Genomic DNA, 18,086 nt, shown 5'->3' on the forward strand with positions numbered 1-18,086 from the left:
ATTTCTAAAATTCATGAAAGCTATAGATCCACATATTCAAGAAGTTCAATGAAACCCAAACATAAGAAGCATGAAGAAAACTGCACTGAGGTATATCATAATCAAATTGCTCAAAAATACCTGATAAATAGCAATCTTAAAAGCAGAGAAAAAAAAGACACTTTACATAGAGAAGGATTAAGATAAGGTTGACATCAAGATTTCTTATCAGAACGCATGGCAGAATACAGTAGAATAAAATCTCTTAATATACTTGAAGAACAATATTGTTGACTTATCATACCAAGGAAGATAATTCTGTAAAGCAAAGATTAAATGAAGATTTTTTTTTTCCAATGTACAAGACCTGAATGAATTCACTGGCACACTTGTGCCTTGAGAAATGTTCAAGGAAGACCTTTAGGCATAAGGAAAATGGCAATGGGTGGAAATAGTGGAGCTACACAAAGGAGTGAAGGGTGCCAGAAATGGTAGCCATATAAGTACATATATAAAACCATCATCTTACTATTTAAATGTAACTTCTTGTAGCATAGGGTTTCAAAAATATGCAAAATAAAATACAGGACAACAATAACATGAAGGTCGGGAGATGGAGAAGTGGTAATAACTCTTATAAAGTGGTTACTATACACATGAAGTAGTACAGTATCACTTGAAGGTGGACTGTGATAAGTTATACACTATAAACCCTAAAGCAACCACTAAAACACTAAAATAACAAGAGAAGAGAGAAATTAGAATCATTAAGAAGACTCAATGATCTGAAAGAAGCCAGAATAAGAGCAAAAAGGGAACAAAGAACAGATGGAATAAATAGAAAAAAAGATGCCTAGGCTTAAACTTAATCATATAAGTAATCACATTAGATATAATTTGTCTAAATACCCCAATTCAAAGGCAGGCGTGGTTAGATTGGGTAAACAAGCAGGATCCAAATAGATGCCATCAGGAATCATACTTTAAAAAGACATAAAAAGCTTAAAACTAAAAAGATTGAAAAAGATATCTCATGCTAATAGTAGTCAAGTGAAAGCTGGAGTGGCTGTATTAATACCAAAGTAGATTCTAGAGCAAAGTATATAAGAGGGATAAAGAAAGTTACTTTCTAGGATAAAGTAGTCATTAGTCATAACAATGACTCCTAATAATAGAGCTCTAAAGTACACGAAACAAAAGTTGATAGAAGTGAATGGAAAAATAGATATATGTGTATAATTATAATTAGAGATTTCAATATCCTTCTCTAAGTAGTTGTTAGAATAGACAATGTGAATAAGGTTCTAGAAGATGTGAACAACATTGTTAACCAACTTGACCTGATGGACATTTATAGAACATCCCAGAAGAGCAGAATATATATGCTTTTTGAGTGCACATGGAGCATCTACCAAGATAAATCATATTCTGGGTCATAAACCGAATCTCAAAAAATAAAAAAGATTCATATCATACAAAGTATGTTTTCTGGACATGGTAAAAAAACTGAGTTAGAAAGCAGTAACAGAAAGATCTCTCGAAAATTTCCAAATATTTGGAAACCAACTGACATAATTCTGAATAACTTCTGGGTTAAAGAAGAGGGAAATCAGTATTTTGAGCAGAATGAAAATGAAAACAGCATATCAAGTTTGTGCAATAACAGTAAAGCATTACTTGGAAATTTATAGCACCATATATTAGAAAAAAAGAAAGATCTCAGATTAGTGACCTCAGTTTGTACTATAAGAGAGTAGAAAAAGAAGAGCATTTTGATCCTCAAGAAGCAGAAGACAAGAAATAAAGAGCATAACTCAATAGAAAATAAAAGGAAAGCCAATGAAAACAAAAGCTGGTTCTTTGAGATTAATAAAATTGATTAACCACTAGCCAGTGATCAGGGAAATAAAAGAGGAAACACAAACTACCAAGATCTGCAATCACACAGGGACATCACTACAGATTCTACAGAAATTAAAACAGTAAAAGGGAATGTTATGAATAATTTATGTTTATTTGATAGTTTAGATGAGGTGAAGAAATTCCATCTAAGACACAGATTGCAAAAGCCTACTCAAGCCTTAGGGCTATTAAAGAAATTGCATTTATTGTTAAAAACCTTTCTGCTAAGAAAACTCCAGGTCTAGATGGCTTCACTGGTGAATTCAGTTAAACATATTAGGAAGAAATAGTATTAATTCTATATAAACTCTTCTAGAGAATTGAAGATGAGAAAATACATCACAGTTCAAACCAGACCAAGATATAACAAAAAAAGAAAACCACAGACCAGTATCTCTCATGAGCATAGGCACAAAAATTCTAAATAAAATTGTAGCAAATCAAGCCCAATAATCTATAAAAATGATAATACATAATGACCAAGTATGGCTTATCCCAAGAATGCAAGGTTCATTTAACATTAGAAAATCAATGTAAGTCACATATTAACGCATTTTAAAAATAACTTCCAAATGTTCTGCTCTACAGGCACAGAAAAAGCATTTAAACAAATCCAGTGTTGATTACAGATATTAAAAAAAAGAAGTAATCAGCAAACTAGGAATAGACAGGGGCTTAAAATAGCCTCTATGAAAAACTCACAACTAACGTCATACTTAATGGTGAATAATTAAATGCTTCCCCTTATGATCAGAAACAAAACAAGGATGTTCACTCTCACCACACCTGTTTAGCATTATAGTGGGGCACAGTGAGGCAATGACCAGTGTACTAAAGCAAGAAAAAGAAGTAAAGCATACAGGTTGGGAAGGAAGGAGTAAAATTGTAGCAGACAATTGGAAATTGAAATTGAAAAAAACCTTTCAGTGCAAAATAGCATCAAAAACTATGATTGCTTAAGGATAAATCTGGTAAAACTGTGAGACCTATAGTTGAAAACTATAAAATATTGCTGATATAAATTGAAGACCTGAATGCACGGACAGATATACATTGTTCAAGAGAAGACTAAATATTGTTATGCTGTCATATTGTCACTGCGACAAACGGTATATCAAATATTAAGCTCCCCTGTGTGATCCCCAGAGTCAACGTAATCCTGATCAAAGTCTCACCGGGATTTTTTTTTTTTTTTTAGAAAACAACAAGCTGATTATACAATTCATATGGAAAATTCAAGGGGCCTAGAACAGCATAAACATGACCCGATTTCAAGACTTAGAATAAAGCTGTGGTAATTAGGAGAGCATGGTATCAGTGTAAAGAGAGACAAAAAGATTATTGGAACAGAGAATAGACAATCCAGAAGTAGATCCCTACCACCTGGCAGTGGGCTTCAGACAAAGGAGGAGAGACAGAGTGGAGAAAGAGAAGTCTGTTCAACAAACAGTACTAGAACCATTGTAAATATCCCTGTGCAAAAAACCGAACCATACCTCAGTCAAACCTAAGTTAACTCAAAACGCTTCATAGAAGTGAATGTAAAGCCTAAAGCTATACAACGTCTAGAAAAAAAATTAAGCCAAAGGTTTCTTAGGTTTGACACAAAAAGCAGGATTCATTCATAAAAGAAACATTTGATAATTTGGATTTCATCAAAATAAAAACTTACGCTTTCCAAAATACACTATTAAGTGAATGAAAAGACAAGCCACAGACTAGGAGAGAATCATTGCAAAGCATGTACTTGAACAAGGACTTCTATCTGGAATGTATAAAGAACTATCAAAGCTCACTTAATAAGAACTCAGTAAAGTAACACTTCACCAAAGAAGATACGTGCATAGGAAATAAGCACATTTTAAAAATGCACATCATTACTTCTCGGGGAAATGCAAATTTAAACCACCATGAATTATCACTATATGCTTATTAGATTGACTAAAATTAAAAAGTGATTAAAATTAAAATACTCAGTATGGGAGAAGGTGTGGAGGAGCTGGAAATACACACTGCTGATGGGCAGTGTGTAAAAGGCACATCACCTTGGAAAACCATTTGTCGGCTTCTTAAAAAAGTAGATGTCAAATGATCCAGTCATCCCTCTGCTAAGCATGTACCCCTGATAAATTCTACATCCATAGAAGGACTTGTATATCAATATACATAGCCCCTCTACTTGTAAAAGCCAAAACTTCGCGGGGGTGGGGGGGACCCTCAAACGCAGATCAACAGCTGAATAAATAAGCAAACTGTGATATATGCATACAATGGAATGCTATTGAGCAATAAAAAGCAATGAGAACCTTTTGATGTATGGGAGCTACATGGGTGAATCTCCAGTTAGGCTGAGATAAGCCAGAGAATTAGAATACATGGTGTATTATGTATTCCATATATAAAACTGAATGTGAACTATTATACAAATTCTGCTTGGGGTGGGGTTGGGCCCAGTCAGCAAGTGGCAGAAGGTAGGATTACCAAGGGGAGGAGAGGACTTGTGGAGGTGAAGGGTACATGCAGTTTGAATGTGATCGGGGTTTCACAGGTGTATTCATATGTCACCATATGAATACCAGACTGCACTTTGTGTAGCTCATTGCATGTGAATTTTATCTCAGAGCCGTAAAAAAAACAAAACAAAACATATATATATATATATATATATTTGTCCCTTGTTACTTTCTAATATAAAAGTAGTATTCTATGTATTTTTCTCCACCCCTTCTTTAAAAAAAAAAATTCTGGAAATCATACTCTGGCAGTATATAAAATCTATTAATTTTTTTTTCCAGTTTCACAGTTTCCTTTAGTGTATTCAGCAACTCTTCTATTGATGGACATTTTGGTTGTTTCTAGTCTTTTGTTATTGTAAATAATGATGGGATAACATAATTTTGTGCATATTACCTTTTCACCATTTGTTGTACACACAGTATCTTTGAGATCTTTGGAAGTGAGATTGTTACATCAAAAGGTAAATACATGAGTAATTTGGGGAGATGTTGCTAAATTCCCTTTCACAGAGGTTGTATCATCTTGTGTAATGATGAGCAATGTATGTGTAGAATATTCTCCTACATTCTCTCACCAGCAGAGTATATTGTCAGATGTTTAGATCTTGCCAGGATAAGTAAGAAATGGTATCTCAGTGTAGGTTTAATTTGTAGGTCTTTTATTATGTATGAGCATGTTTCCATAGGCTTGTGAGCTATAACTAGGTCTTTTCCTGAGAACTGTTTGTTCAGTTTTTCAGCCCATTTTTCTGTAGGTTTGTTGGCTGCTTTCTTCTCTATCTGTACGGTTTATATTTTAGGAATATTAACCCTTGTCTCTAATGTTGCAAATATTTTTTCTCAGGTTGTCATCGTCAAACTGCTTGTTTTGCATTTTTTGTATGCAGGGGCTGGACAAATTTTTTTAATTTTTAAGTAGTTGTTTGCAAATCTTTTGGATTTTGAGACCTAGTTGGAAAGGTTTTGTTCATAATACATTGAGAAATTCACCCATGTTTTTCCTAGTACTTGTTTTCACTTTTTTTACAATCAGGTGTCTGATCATTTGTAACTTATTATGAAAACCAATTTTATCATTTTCCGTATGGTTTATTTAGTTATGCTAATACCGCTTATTAAAAAGGCTTCCCCCCCCCCCAACTGACGTATTATATACCAAATTTTTAATGCAGTTGGGTCTATTTTTGGATTTTCTATTTTGTTCCATAATCTGGATTCTTGGGTCAGTACCTTACTTACTATTTTAATTGCAGAGCCTGCCTTCCCCTCCCTTTCCACCTCCCCTCCATTGCTCTTCGTTTTCAGAATTTTCCTGATTATTCTTCCGAATTGACGTTATATTAAACTTGAAGATGTACCTTTAAAGATTTGCAAACATCATTTTCCCTCCAGGGTAAATGTCCCCACTTTCTACGACTTTTAGAAGGAGTTTATACATAATCCTTACCCTTTCCCACAAGGCACATCACTGTAAAGTACGGAACCCAGAACTGAACCCTTTCGCATGCTGCGTAATGACGTGGCTCCTTAGAAGCAGCGTTATTACGGGGCATCAGCAAGAGTGTGGGCCGGCCAGCTCGTGGCGTAGGAAGGGGACAAGTTGAGCGGGGCACTGGAGATGCCGGGGAAGGAAGCCTCGCCCAGGGGACCGAGGCGCAGCCCCGGTCCTTACTAGGGGGTGGGAGAGGCTGCTCTCCCGCGTGGGCTGTAGGACAGATGCGTGCGGTTGCGGTCCCGGCACGCAGTGACACAAGACCGGCACTGAGGGGCGTGAGTGGCTGAGGGGCGTGAGTGGCGGGTCTGTCCCCAGCCCCTGCTCCTCCTCATAGCCCCCGGGGCCCTTTAAATCAGGCGGTCTCCCCCACTTCCTGTGGCAGGTGAGCGTCCATCGGCCACGCCTCCCTCTTCTTCCGCTCAGGTCTGTTCGCTCTTCGCTGCCTCGCTCCGCCATTGGTTTGTGCCGCTGTGGCCCCGCCCACTGCGGGCCGGCCTCCGTAGGCGCCTATACGGCCTCTCACGGGCAGTGTCTGATGACGTGTTTTCCAGGAGGCGTTGGGGGAAAGTGCCAGCGGCGGGGGGAAGGCGAAGTTCACTCCCAGTGTCCGCCTCCTCAGCCGGCTCCTTTCCGAAGGAGGAAGCGGTGAAAGAGGGGAGGGGGTCCCAGTGCTGTTCACGGGGAAACGTCGCCTCTGCTCGGCCATCCCCACACAATGGATTCAGTTCCTGCCACTGTGCCTTCTGTCACCGCTTCCCCGGGGGACCCGGAACTTCTGGGACCCCTGTCGGTGCTCTACGCAGCCCTCATAGCCAAGCTACTGGAGGTGACGGTCCCCGCTCCCAGGGAGGGACCCCAGCTCTGGCAGGCGGGTAGACGAGTTCTGAGCGGAGTGGGCGCGCTGACCGGGGGAGGGAGAAATGGAGTGGGGTCAGGCCCGAGGCAGGCGAGGCGTTGTAGTGCTGTTTAGAGAGGAAAGGGGGAGTGTGTTTGAGGTTTCGTCACTTGCTCATTTGTTATTGATTGCTTAAATTGTACCAGGCATTGTGTTACTTTCTCATATGCGGTCACGATTTCTTCCGGTCCTTTTCCAGCGATCCCGGCACTGTTGGGGAATGGGGCCGGTATGATAGCTGCTTGTGTGTTCGTAGAGGGCAGTCAAAGTGTAGAAGCCGGCAGGTGTTTAACAATTGTATTCCAGGAAACATTTAAATGAAAGGCTTTGGGTTATGTAGAAGATGGTTAATCAGAGCAGTCTAGACCAGTTATCAGGAGCTGTCTGAGCTTACTCAGCATTTGTTTTTATATAAGAATAGAAGAGAATTAAGATTTAAAATCTTAGAGGAAAAACATATCATTTGTGTTATTCATTATCATTTTGGTTTTATTTGCAGCCACAAAAGGTGATTATTTCTCTAGGGTGTTCAATTTTTTGTTTCATGTGGCTTTTTAACTCATAAAAATTAGCTAAGAGGAAAGTATGATCCAGAGATTCTAGACAGGTCTTAGACAACATGATGTGGTGAGACCTATTGTAAAGTGGAAATACATGTTCAGCTTAAAGACATTTAGCTTCGTGATATTCAGAAACACTTCATGCCAAACAAGAAATGGGCTGCCAGTATCCCAGCTTTCTTGAAGCAGTGGAAGCGACTGAAGATTTTTGATGGAGAAGTTTTCTCATGGAGGTTCATTTAGAATTTCCGTGGATGACTCTTTGTGACTGCTCTATTGTAAATTTCCTCATGGTTTGCTATTTCTAATATTTCTGTTTCAGTTGGTTGCTACATTGCCTGATGATGTTCAGCCTGGGCCTGATTTTTATGGATTGCCATGGAAGCCTGTACTTATCACAGCCTTCTTGGGAATTGTGTCATTTGCCATTTTCTTCTGGAGAACTGTCCTTGTTGTGAGTAAATTAAACTTACGCCTTGACTCATCAAGACAAAGGATATTTTATAATCACTGGCCCTTTTGTTTTTTTCTTCAGTTACTAACATGAACACAGATGCTTATAATCTAAATTAATCTTGTGAAATAATTCAGTGTAATCTTTGTTAGCAAAGACTTAATGGGAAAACTTCAATTTATGAATCTTAGGTAAAAATCTAAAGGTTAAGTGTATGTATACCTACTTGAGCACTTATATACCTTTTTTTTTTAACTTTTTTTTTAAATGTTTATTTTTGAGAGAGAGAGACAGAGTGTGAGTGGGGGGAGGGGCGGAGAGAGAGAGGGAGACACAGAATTGGAAGCAGGCTCCAGGCTCTGAGCTGTCAGCACAGAGCCGGATGCACGGCTTAACCCCACTAACTGCAAGATCATGACCTGAGCTGAAGTTGGACACTTAACCAACTAAGCCACCCAGGTGCCCCTGTACATTTCTAATGAATTGGGAACTTTTACAGCTATCTTGAAAAGCACTTAAATACTATATATCAGAATCCTTAACATTTTTATATCCTTTTATTATAATATATTGTCATGTCTTATAATGTATTCTAAGGAAATAACTAGTCACGCATTAAAAATGTTGTGTAAGGGTGTTCAATGGAACACTATTTATTAGAGTGAAAACTTGGTACAAACTAAACGATTCATAGTAGGGGAATTGTTCAATTCTTGTATATCCGTATAATGGGATACTAGGTAACTCTAACTGTATGTATTTCAAAGACACTGGAGCCTAGAAAATGCTCCCAGTTTAATATTAAGTGGAAAAAAGCAGAAATCAAGACCTTAAAGTATAGATAAATGTATATTATATAAATACAGGTACAAACAAAAAATGCTACAAAACAAGAAAACAGTAAAACAAATATTTGTATCTAGGACACTAGGTAATTTTTCAGTCTTTTTCCAATTGTATCTGTTTCACAGATTTTCTGATTTGGTCATGTGTTAATTGTGCCCATAGAATATCTTTTTATTTAGAAATACAGATTATGTTAGTATCCAGAGAAATACTTATTCATTGTTCTCTCGTTGCACAAGTGGTGGTAAAGTCACTTAAAAAGAAAGGTCTTTTGCCTGGATTCCTGTGAAGAGTCTTTTAACCTCACAGGACTTTTCCTCAGATGAGAGGAGAAAGGGAGCATAGAAAGGATGAGTGGAAGGGGGAAAAGGTGAAAATTTTTTTTGTTTCCCACTCTTGTTTCTCCCATCTAAAAAATCCTAAAACCTGTTTACATTTTCACAGGGTGAGGCGGGCTTTATGTCCTAACTGCTGCTTCTCAGCCTTTATGTTTGACTTTGGAACCGTGGGCCCTGCTCTTAATTTGCTTGGTTCTTGCTTCTTCCCTGCCTCCTCCTGCCTGCTGATCTGGGTGAAAAAGAAATCTGGTGCAAAAGAAGCTTAGTCTCTCATTAGCAAGGCTGTGACATTAGAGAAACAGCGATTTCTTTCCATGTTGGAACTCGGACTGCATTTTCCTATAATGACATTGTTAGAAGTGGTGTTAGATACTTAGATATCATGGATGATTTATGGACTGATTTGGGTATCTCATTACCATTTTGTAACTTTTGAATGTGGACATAAATTCTGGGTCACAAAGACATTCGGTGATACAGTTTAAAACAAATTGAGTATCGCTTAGATTTTATAACCCTGTACTTCAATGCTGTCTTTAGAGATGAGGTAGAGGTTAGTTGTCATTTCTCTTGTTCGTGAATTTTCCTCTAGCAGTCTTCTTTCCCTTTTAGGTTGAGGACCACTGTGTTTAAAGATTTGGGAAAATGAGATGATCTAGTTTATTAGATTTCTAAACTCAGCCAATTGCCAACCTTTTTTTTTTTTTTTTGTAACGTTTATTGATTTTTGAGAGAGAGCACGCAAGTTGGGGAGGGGCAGCGAGAGAGAGGAGGACAGAGGATCTGAAGCTGTGCTGTCAGCACAGAGCCAAATGTGGGGCCCAAAGTCATGAACTGTGAGATCATGACCTGAGCCAAAGTTGGACACTCAACTGACTGAGCCACCCAGGTGCCCCATCCAGTTGCCAACTTTTAATAGGATTTAAGATGTTTTCTGGTGAGAGAAAGAGACGTTATCTTAGTACAAAGATTATGCCTTTAATCTTGTTTCCTGAGAGTCTCTTTGAATGATCATTGTTTCTAGACCTCATTCTGGCTGTTTGGGGTTGTCAAATGAATGATTTCAGGTAAAAGAAGCATTAGTGTATTTAATATGAAAAGACCCATTTCCACTATTAATGTTAAGTGCTTATTTAATAAGATTGGTGCTCTTTTAATAGATAAAAATACCTTTAGTTGCAAAATGAGGTATTCACTTTAGTGCTTTTATTTATCAGAAACTATGAGGTATCACTACCAATTAGATTTGAAATGCTTTTTAACCTTTTGTTACTTTTAATCTTACAGATTATTATTTTGAACCTGTTATTAAATTTTCATTTAGTTATGATTTGACTTGTATATATTATTTCTGTAATATTATATAATACTATAATATTTCTATTAACGTTTTGACATCTAATTTTTTTTTCTTCTAGGTAAAGAATAGAGTATATCAAGGTAAATATTTAGGCTTATTTTGTTACTTGTACTCTTCCCCCAGTATTGGTGTTTGATCTGAGTTGATTCTGTATGTAAGCTAGAAGTAGATAACAATGACTTCTGATGTCTGATTGATTTATTCACTCCTGAACATTTTACTAATCCAGGTTGCTAGCTTGGATGACACAATAGTTGGTGATGCCACCAAATGAAACAGGAGATGAGATGGGACAAATTGTGGGAGTAGGAAGAAGATGACTAGTTAGATTTGGGGCAGACGTGTCAATGTGAACAGTATTCCTGTGCTCACGGTGTAACCAACACTATACATTTACTTAGGAAGGTAATTTGAGGACTAGAGATGTAAATCTACGTGCTTATGTTTATTGTCTCTTTCTTTTTTGCAAATGACATGTATCCAAAATGATCACATTTACTAAGAAGAAAGGTACTTCATAAAGGGAAGGATATCAAGCTAAAGTATTTTATTCTACTTCCTATCTTTGAAATAAATTTAAATTGGAGTTTCTCATTGAAATAAAGGTCCTTATCATATTTTTCTTAAATTTTAGTAGTGTTTTTATACCCTTATTGCTGTCAGCTACAGATTGCTTTTTTAAGGGCATAATAGTTATGTTCGGGAGTCCTTTTCCTTCATAGTGCTAGGTAGCATACTGCTGTTACATTGGGTAATTCAGTTTTATTTAGTGATCATAGTAATCTTATGGATTTCCCCTCCCTTCTAGTCACTGAACAGCAGATTTCTGAGAAGTTGAAGAATATCACGAAAGAAAATGCAGAACTTGTACAAAAATTGTCAAATTATGAACAGAAGGTATAATTATTCTTTCAGTATTTATTTCAGTATATTCCCTCATGATTCCAGCTTGGACTATTTCTTCCTGTATCATAGTTCAGTTACTATGGTTATTTTAAAATTTCATTATTTCCTGCAAACCATCCAAATTGGAAGTAGTCATCCTATGTGTAAAGTATTGTTTTCTTCTCTAAGGGGTTACCTACTCAGAGGTATGTTTGGATAGCACTGTGATTTACATTTCTTAATTCTGAGTGCTTTATTTTCTATAGATCAAGGAATCAAAGAAACATGTTCAGGAAACCAAGAAACAGAATATGATTCTGTCTGATGAAGCAGTTAAATTTAAGGTAAAAATCCCTTCTCTTTTTGAGATTACATCCTGAAAACAAAAGAAAAATAGTGAGTAATTACTATTAATGTCTGTTAATAGGATAAAATCAAGAAACTTGAAGAAACGAATGAACTTCTGGATGATACAGCAAAAAATCTGCGTGTTATGTTAGAATCCGAGAGAGAACAGAATGCAAAGAATCAGGACTTGGTAAAGTTTTGCTGCAAAGCATTACTGTGATTTTGCTTTCTAACTGCCATGTAGGGGCGGGTGAATTCAACTCTGCATTTTCCCATGCTTTAACTAAAGGAAGAGTGGGAGTCAGGGAAGTTGAACCCGCACCCATCCGTCTTCATAGAATCTTAAATGCTAGTACCACAAGTTGTTATTTTTATGGCTCTAAGAAGTATTTGTGTTCTTAGCCCTGGATAATTTTCGTATTGCTTGGCTCTGCCCTCTGAAACATATGGAACAACTAAGAAACCGTAGCCCAGTCGAACAGTTCTAGTACTTTTTTTTTGTTTTGCATGATCCTTTTTAAAACAAGCCTTTTAGAACAGTTTTTAGAATTTCAGAAAGGTTGCAGTGCTGGTCTAGGGGGTTCCCATACACAGTACACCCAGTCGAGCTTGTGCACCGGGTTGATCCGGTATTTGCCAGCTTTCTCCGCTCTATTCACCGGTTCCCACTCTTGGTGTGTTGTTCTCTTTGGAAGGAAGGGACTGCACGCGGCCCCCAGCCGAGAGCCTGAAGAGTAGGCACCACCTCCTTGAGGAGGCAGTATCTTCACAAATTATTTGGAATTCTATAAGTGAGATTTATTTTTGTGTTCTGCCTCAAGGCCAACCATTTTTCAGTTCAGGCAGGAGGATTTTTAATTTTTTTTTTAAAGTTTATTTTTGAGAGAGAGCGCACAAGCAAGGGAGGGGCAGAGAGTGAGACACAGAATCCAGCCTGAGCTGTCAGCACAGAGCCCGACGTGGGGCTGAAACTCACGAACTGCGAGATCATGACCTGAGTGGAAGTCGGATGCTTAACCTACTGAGCCACCCAGGTGCCCCAAGAGAATTTTTAAAGTGACCTTGGGGATTTTTTTTTCCCCTACCAATAGGAAAAACCATTGATTTGAACTAGATTACGTGAAAGTTTGTTTTTTCTTTCTTTTTTTCTTTCCCCTTTTCGGTCTGGTCATCTACCACGTTATCTCACAGTCGGGAAGGTTGTGGATGGCATGTGATAGAACTCCGATTATTTTTTTCTTTCCTTACCTCTTTACCTTCTTGACTTTTCTCCTCGGCTGAAAGTGAATCACCTGCTTTTACCTGAGAAGTAGGGGATGGCCCTGGAATGATGTTTCATCTTTTTAGCATATATCCCACTCTTCTACTAAAATTCTACTACATTTTTTTTGTGTGTGTTCTTTTTCCACATGGCAGATTCTGGAAAACAAGAAGTCTATAGAGAAGTTAAAGGATGTTATTTCAGTGAATGCCTCCGAATTTTCAGAGGTAAAGCTGTCTGTAATTTCTGCAGGATTGCGTGCCTTAGTTTTGTTGAGGAGCAGACATTTGATTTTTGTTAGGATATGCAATAAATGAAAACTATATGATGTCTAATTGAGAAAGTGTAACACCTCCCCACCCCACCTCCCCTTTGGAATTAATTCACTAATAGTGTTTTGCATTAGGTTCAGATTGCTCTTAATGAAGCTAAACTTAGCGAAGAGAAGGTGAAGTCTGAATGCCATCGGGTTCAAGAAGAAAATGCTAGGCTTAAGAAGAAGAAAGAGCAGGTAAAGGAAAGTTTAACATCCTAGATTATGTGAACTAGGGGACCGAGTATCATTACCTCTTGAGTATCTTTTTTCAGATCTTTTTTTAGGGAAATGAAATATGTATGCAGAACTCTATTCTTAGATATGCAAAGTTTAAATTGTGCTCCCAAAATTGAGTTCATGTATATATCCTCCATCTGTTCTGGATTTTCTGTTCTCTACAATTCCTTATAGCTATCAGAGTGTTTAGTCTTTTCCTTGTCAAATACCAACCAGTTACTAACTTGAATAGCCTCAGGGGGATGATGGATTTGCTTCTTGACCAAAGAATTTGGTATTCGTAACCCTCCTTTGAGCAATTAACTGCTTCACTGACCAAGGGAAGGTTACATGACATGCAGTGGACATGGGAGACAGGGAGATGTGCTCCTGCGTTCCTACTGAAGTGAATTATTTGAAGTGGCTGCAGTTTTCTGAAGGGTACAGTAAACTGGATCGACTTCCTTGACAACTCTCATGTTCTCACTGCAGTTCTGAGGGTAGGAGCCATTGCCCCCTCTCCCTTCACCAAGGCCTCAGTCCACAGTGACAGGCTGAAGAGTAGCATGGGCCCCTGCTTCCCTGTGTCATTCACATGGTCCTGACGTGTCCAGTGCAAAAGCCCTAGCCTTTGGAAATTCATGTGTTTTAACATTTCAGTTGCAGCAAGAAATCAAAGATTGGAGTAAATCACATGCTGAGCTCAGTGAACAAATTAAATCATTTGAGAAGTCCCAGAAAAATTTGGAAGTAGCTCTTACTCACAGAGATGATAATATTAACGTAAGTTTATTCTCTTGAATACATGCTTAATTCTCATGAACTCCCACGAAATCTTTTTGAGAGGCTCTTTCTAATACCCCTTTGCTTTTTTTCTAGGCTTTGACTAATTGCATTACACAGTTGAATCGCTTAGATTGTGAATCTGAATCTGAGGGTCAGAATAAAGGAGGAAATGAGATGGATGAATTAGCAAATGGAGAAGTGGGAGGTAAGATGGGTTTCAGGGAGGTTGGACCTCTTTTTGTGTTCCTGTCTTTAAGTACACCACTGCTCTTTTTGGCTGAGTGAACTTCCTCGTAAGTGCTAGAGTTGTAGACGCAAGTCACTGGAATTGTGCACACGTTTGTGTGCATTGGGCAGAGGTGGGTGGCGGGGCGTGGTATAGCAGTGGGTATGCTGTGAGCACAGACTCTGCTTTTCCATCTAGAGCAGCATAGTCGTGACTTCCCCTCCAAGTACTGAGCACTGAATAGCAGGAGAAATTTATTTCTCAGAGCACTGAATAGCAGGAGAAATTTATTTCTCAGTGCCGTGGAGATGACATTTAAATTTAGTGCCCATCATCTGTGTAGCTTTGCGGTTTTAAGGCCTACAACCAATTTTTTTTTTAAATTTATTTATTTTTTTTTAACATTTATTTATTTTTGAGACAGAGAGAGACAGAGCATGAACAGGGGAGGGTCAGAGAGAGAGGGAGACACAGAATCTGAAACAGGCTCCAGGCTCTGAGCAGTCAGCACAGAGCCGGACGCGGGGCTCGAACTCACATACCGCGAGATCGTGACCTGAGCCGAAGTCGGACGCTTAACCGACTGAGCCACCCAGGCGCCCCATGGCCTACAACCAATTTTAGGAGCACTGAGGTGGTGGGAGCCAAAGACTACTTGAGACCCAGAGAGTGGAGCTAAAGGGTAGCAGTGTTTACTGATGAGGGACATGTTTCTAGATACTTTTTCAAGTTGGATATTGCTTGCATAGTGGGTGTTTTCAATCACACCTGGTAGCAGATTCAAGGGGAGAACAGGACAGTAAGTCTTTCTAAATAAGATACCTGAGGGGCACCTGGGTGGCTCAGTCGGTTACGCGTCCAACTCTTGATTTCAGCTCAGGTTATGATCTCACAGTTTGTGGGATCGAGGCCTGCATCAGGCTCTGTGCTGACAGTGAGGAGGGAGCCTGCTTGGGATTCTCTGTCTGCGCTTCCCCTGCCCCCTCACCCCTCCTCCACTCTGTGTGTGTGTGTGTGTGTGTGTGTGTGTCTGCGTGCATGTGCATGCACATGCTCTTTCTCAAAACAAACAAGTAGATTTAAAAAATAAGAATAATAAATAAGATACCTGACCTGAGAGAGAAGAGCCTTCATTCACACATCCCTTCTTGTTTGAGAATGGCACAGATACCATTTTTCTTGTGCAAACTAGGAATTTACTTTTTGAATCTAAGTTTGCAATTCTTTTAAAAGTCATGGAGCCTCATCAGTTGTATTGGTTAATTTGGTTTTCCTTTGAATGTTTGAATACTGTAATTGTTTACTTTTGGAGAAATCAAGAAAATATAGTTAAAAAGCAAAGGAGGAAAAAGCGATTAAAGCGTTTTGTATTTTAGGTGACCGGAATGAGAAGATGAAAAATCAAATTAAGCAGATGATGGACATTTCTCGGGTATGATCTTTTTTGCGGAGTACCATGAGTGCCTGTGAATTCTCACTGTGCCTCCCTTGTAAGACCATTTCGCTCTTTTGGAATTTTTAGACGCAAACTGCAATATCAGTAGTCGAAGAGGATCTAAAACTTCTACAATTTAAGCTTAGAGCCTCGATGTCTACTAAATGCAACCTGGAAGGTAGGCTCCTTCCTGAGAAGAAGGTGCTGCGTTTCTTACCCCCTCTCGCATCCCTCCACCCCCAGTTTGCAAGTTCCATGTACACACACAGCCCAGCTGTTTTATCCTTCACAGACCAGATAAAGAAATTGGAAGAGGAGCGCAGTTCGCTGCAGTCGGCCAAAGCCGGCCTGGAAGGCGAATGCAAAACCCTGAGGCAGAAGGTGGAGATTCTGAACGAACTGTATCAGCAGAAGGAGATGGCTCTGCAGAAGTAAGATGCTCACGCCTCGCCCTTCGCTGTCGTGTCGTGTTGTGTGAGCAAACGTGGGACTCCTGGACAGAATTCTGTCTTTTGTGAACATTATTTGTGGGGCTTTGCCATCGTAGTTAGTAGAGATTGGTCTTTGTCTCTTTTTCGTTTCCCATAACTTGCATTTTTCTTCCATTCCAATCAGTCATCTGAAATCGTGGCCGGCGCAGTTTCCCGGTGCCGGTGTCACCGCTGTGCCTGCCGTGTGGAGACCCACCTGCTCCCTGTCGTGGCTCCACCACGAGCTTCACTTTGTTTTTTTGTGGCATTTAAGTAACTGATCTGTCCTGTGTTTGGTCTACTACTTCTTAATGTATAGACTTTCAGAATCCTGAGTGATTTGTAGGACATGATGTTTAGTAGAATAAATGTTCCAGAAGGAATATTTAGTTATAGGAAGGTGTTCTAAGTTTTGGACTTCATATAGTCAGATGCTCACATTAAACTTTACACAGTGTAATTGTGGCAAGGACGTTTGGAGTTCTAAATCTCGAAATACCGGATTGGTGTGTAGGTTTAGGCATTAATCTCCTGAAATCTACAGCTCAGGTTTGGAGTTAGGTGTGTCTTGTGAAAGACACTTTTGCGGTTCATTTTACGTTTTCTTCTCCATGAAAATACCCGCGTTCTCTAAAAATAGCTTGTCAGTGGCAGTTGCCATATGGGTTTGCTCCTCTGCTTTACTCTTCGGCATATCCTGGATTTCTGAGAAGGCTCGTCCTGCTAAGCATACTTCCTCTTTTTGAAATTTAAGCTCGAGCTGCTATTGCCTGATGCCATTAAACATGGAAACCATACCACTGATGTTTTCTCTAACTCCTGGCTCACCACACAATCAGTTTAGATTTTCCAAATTTCTTTCAGGCCAGCCCTCTAAATACCTGGCCTCTTTCAGAGAAATATTTCTCATTACGTTACTTTTGTAAAGAGCACTTCTCTGCCACCAGAAGTAATCTGAATGTCCTAAACGGCAGTTGTTTTCTTGACGATCGTCATCGTGGCACTACTTTATTCCGTTCGTCCGACACGCGCAGAGTCACCATGCCTGGCTTGTACCCCGCTCTTCGTCCCCATATCCTCTTCCCTGCCAGTCCCTGACTCATCACCTCTTCCCACTTTCCCTTTCTTGCACCCCCTCCTCCAGGCTCCGATGAATTCTGTCTCAGCCCAGAGTGAGCTTTCTAAAACGCGAGTCTTCGTGTCCTCCTGTGCTTACAGTCTATGAGAAATGCTCCACTGTCTTGTGGATCGGTGCCGGACTGTGTCGCGGGCACGTGGCGCACTCCCCTCAGTTGCGGGAGCTGCCTCTCGGGTGCATGTCTTGTAGCGACGTGGGGCGCGTCCTGCCCTGTGGCCGCTTGGAGCCTGTGTGCGCTGCTTTCTCTGCAGTGAAAGGTCCTTTGGCAGTATTTCCCCCTGGCAGCCTCTGCCTCCCGAAAAGTTCACGTTCCTTCAAATCTTTTCCGACGTGAGTTGCAACAATAAATAGGTAGGTAGCTGAAGAGACTGGGGGAGTGCCCATCTTTTCTTCTAACGTAACTCCTAAATATATGTTTAGATTTAAATCTACCTGTTGCTGTTTGCTTTCTATTGATGGCCTGTTCTGTGTTCTTTTGTTTCTTCCTTCTTTCTGTCTTTGGGGTGCTTGAATATTTTCAGTAATTCTGCTTTTCCCCTGTGTACACTGGGTAGTTACAGGTTGCCATTCCCCTCTCCAGCTAATTACCCGAAAGACCACACCATACACCCTGAACTTGTCAAAGTCTGACCTGAATTAATGGATCTACCTCTTTCTGGG

General features: G+C 39.5%; 1 protein-coding gene across 10 annotated transcripts in view; it reads left to right on the plus strand.

The window, feature by feature from the left end:
* Window positions 1-18,086, plus strand: part of MIA3 (MIA SH3 domain ER export factor 3) — a 54,396-nt gene that overhangs the window by 27,681 nt on the left and 8,629 nt on the right. For 7 of the 10 annotated variants that reach the window (XM_042925353.1, XM_042925354.1, XM_042925359.1 and 4 more), the window contains 12 exons: window positions 7,670-7,801; window positions 10,404-10,425; window positions 11,154-11,242; window positions 11,497-11,574; window positions 11,658-11,768; window positions 12,995-13,066; window positions 13,246-13,350; window positions 14,032-14,154; window positions 14,251-14,362; window positions 15,760-15,815; window positions 15,906-15,996; window positions 16,111-16,249. In XM_042925353.1, coding sequence (XP_042781287.1) covers window positions 7,670-7,801; window positions 10,404-10,425; window positions 11,154-11,242; window positions 11,497-11,574; window positions 11,658-11,768; window positions 12,995-13,066; window positions 13,246-13,350; window positions 14,032-14,154; window positions 14,251-14,362; window positions 15,760-15,815; window positions 15,906-15,996; window positions 16,111-16,249 — 1,130 coding nt within the window. Of the gene's footprint in view, window positions 1-6,443; window positions 6,719-7,669; window positions 7,802-10,403; window positions 10,426-11,153; window positions 11,243-11,496; window positions 11,575-11,657; window positions 11,769-12,994; window positions 13,067-13,245; window positions 13,351-14,031; window positions 14,155-14,250; window positions 14,363-15,759; window positions 15,816-15,905; window positions 15,997-16,110; window positions 16,250-18,086 lie in introns of those variants that run through there. The other 3 variants (XM_042925363.1, XM_042925361.1, XM_042925358.1) reach the window with 3 other exon arrangements.

This window comes from Panthera leo, chromosome F3 (assembly GCF_018350215.1).
Source record: "Panthera leo isolate Ple1 chromosome F3, P.leo_Ple1_pat1.1, whole genome shotgun sequence".
In the NCBI taxonomy this organism is placed as follows: domain Eukaryota; kingdom Metazoa; phylum Chordata; class Mammalia; order Carnivora; family Felidae; genus Panthera; species Panthera leo.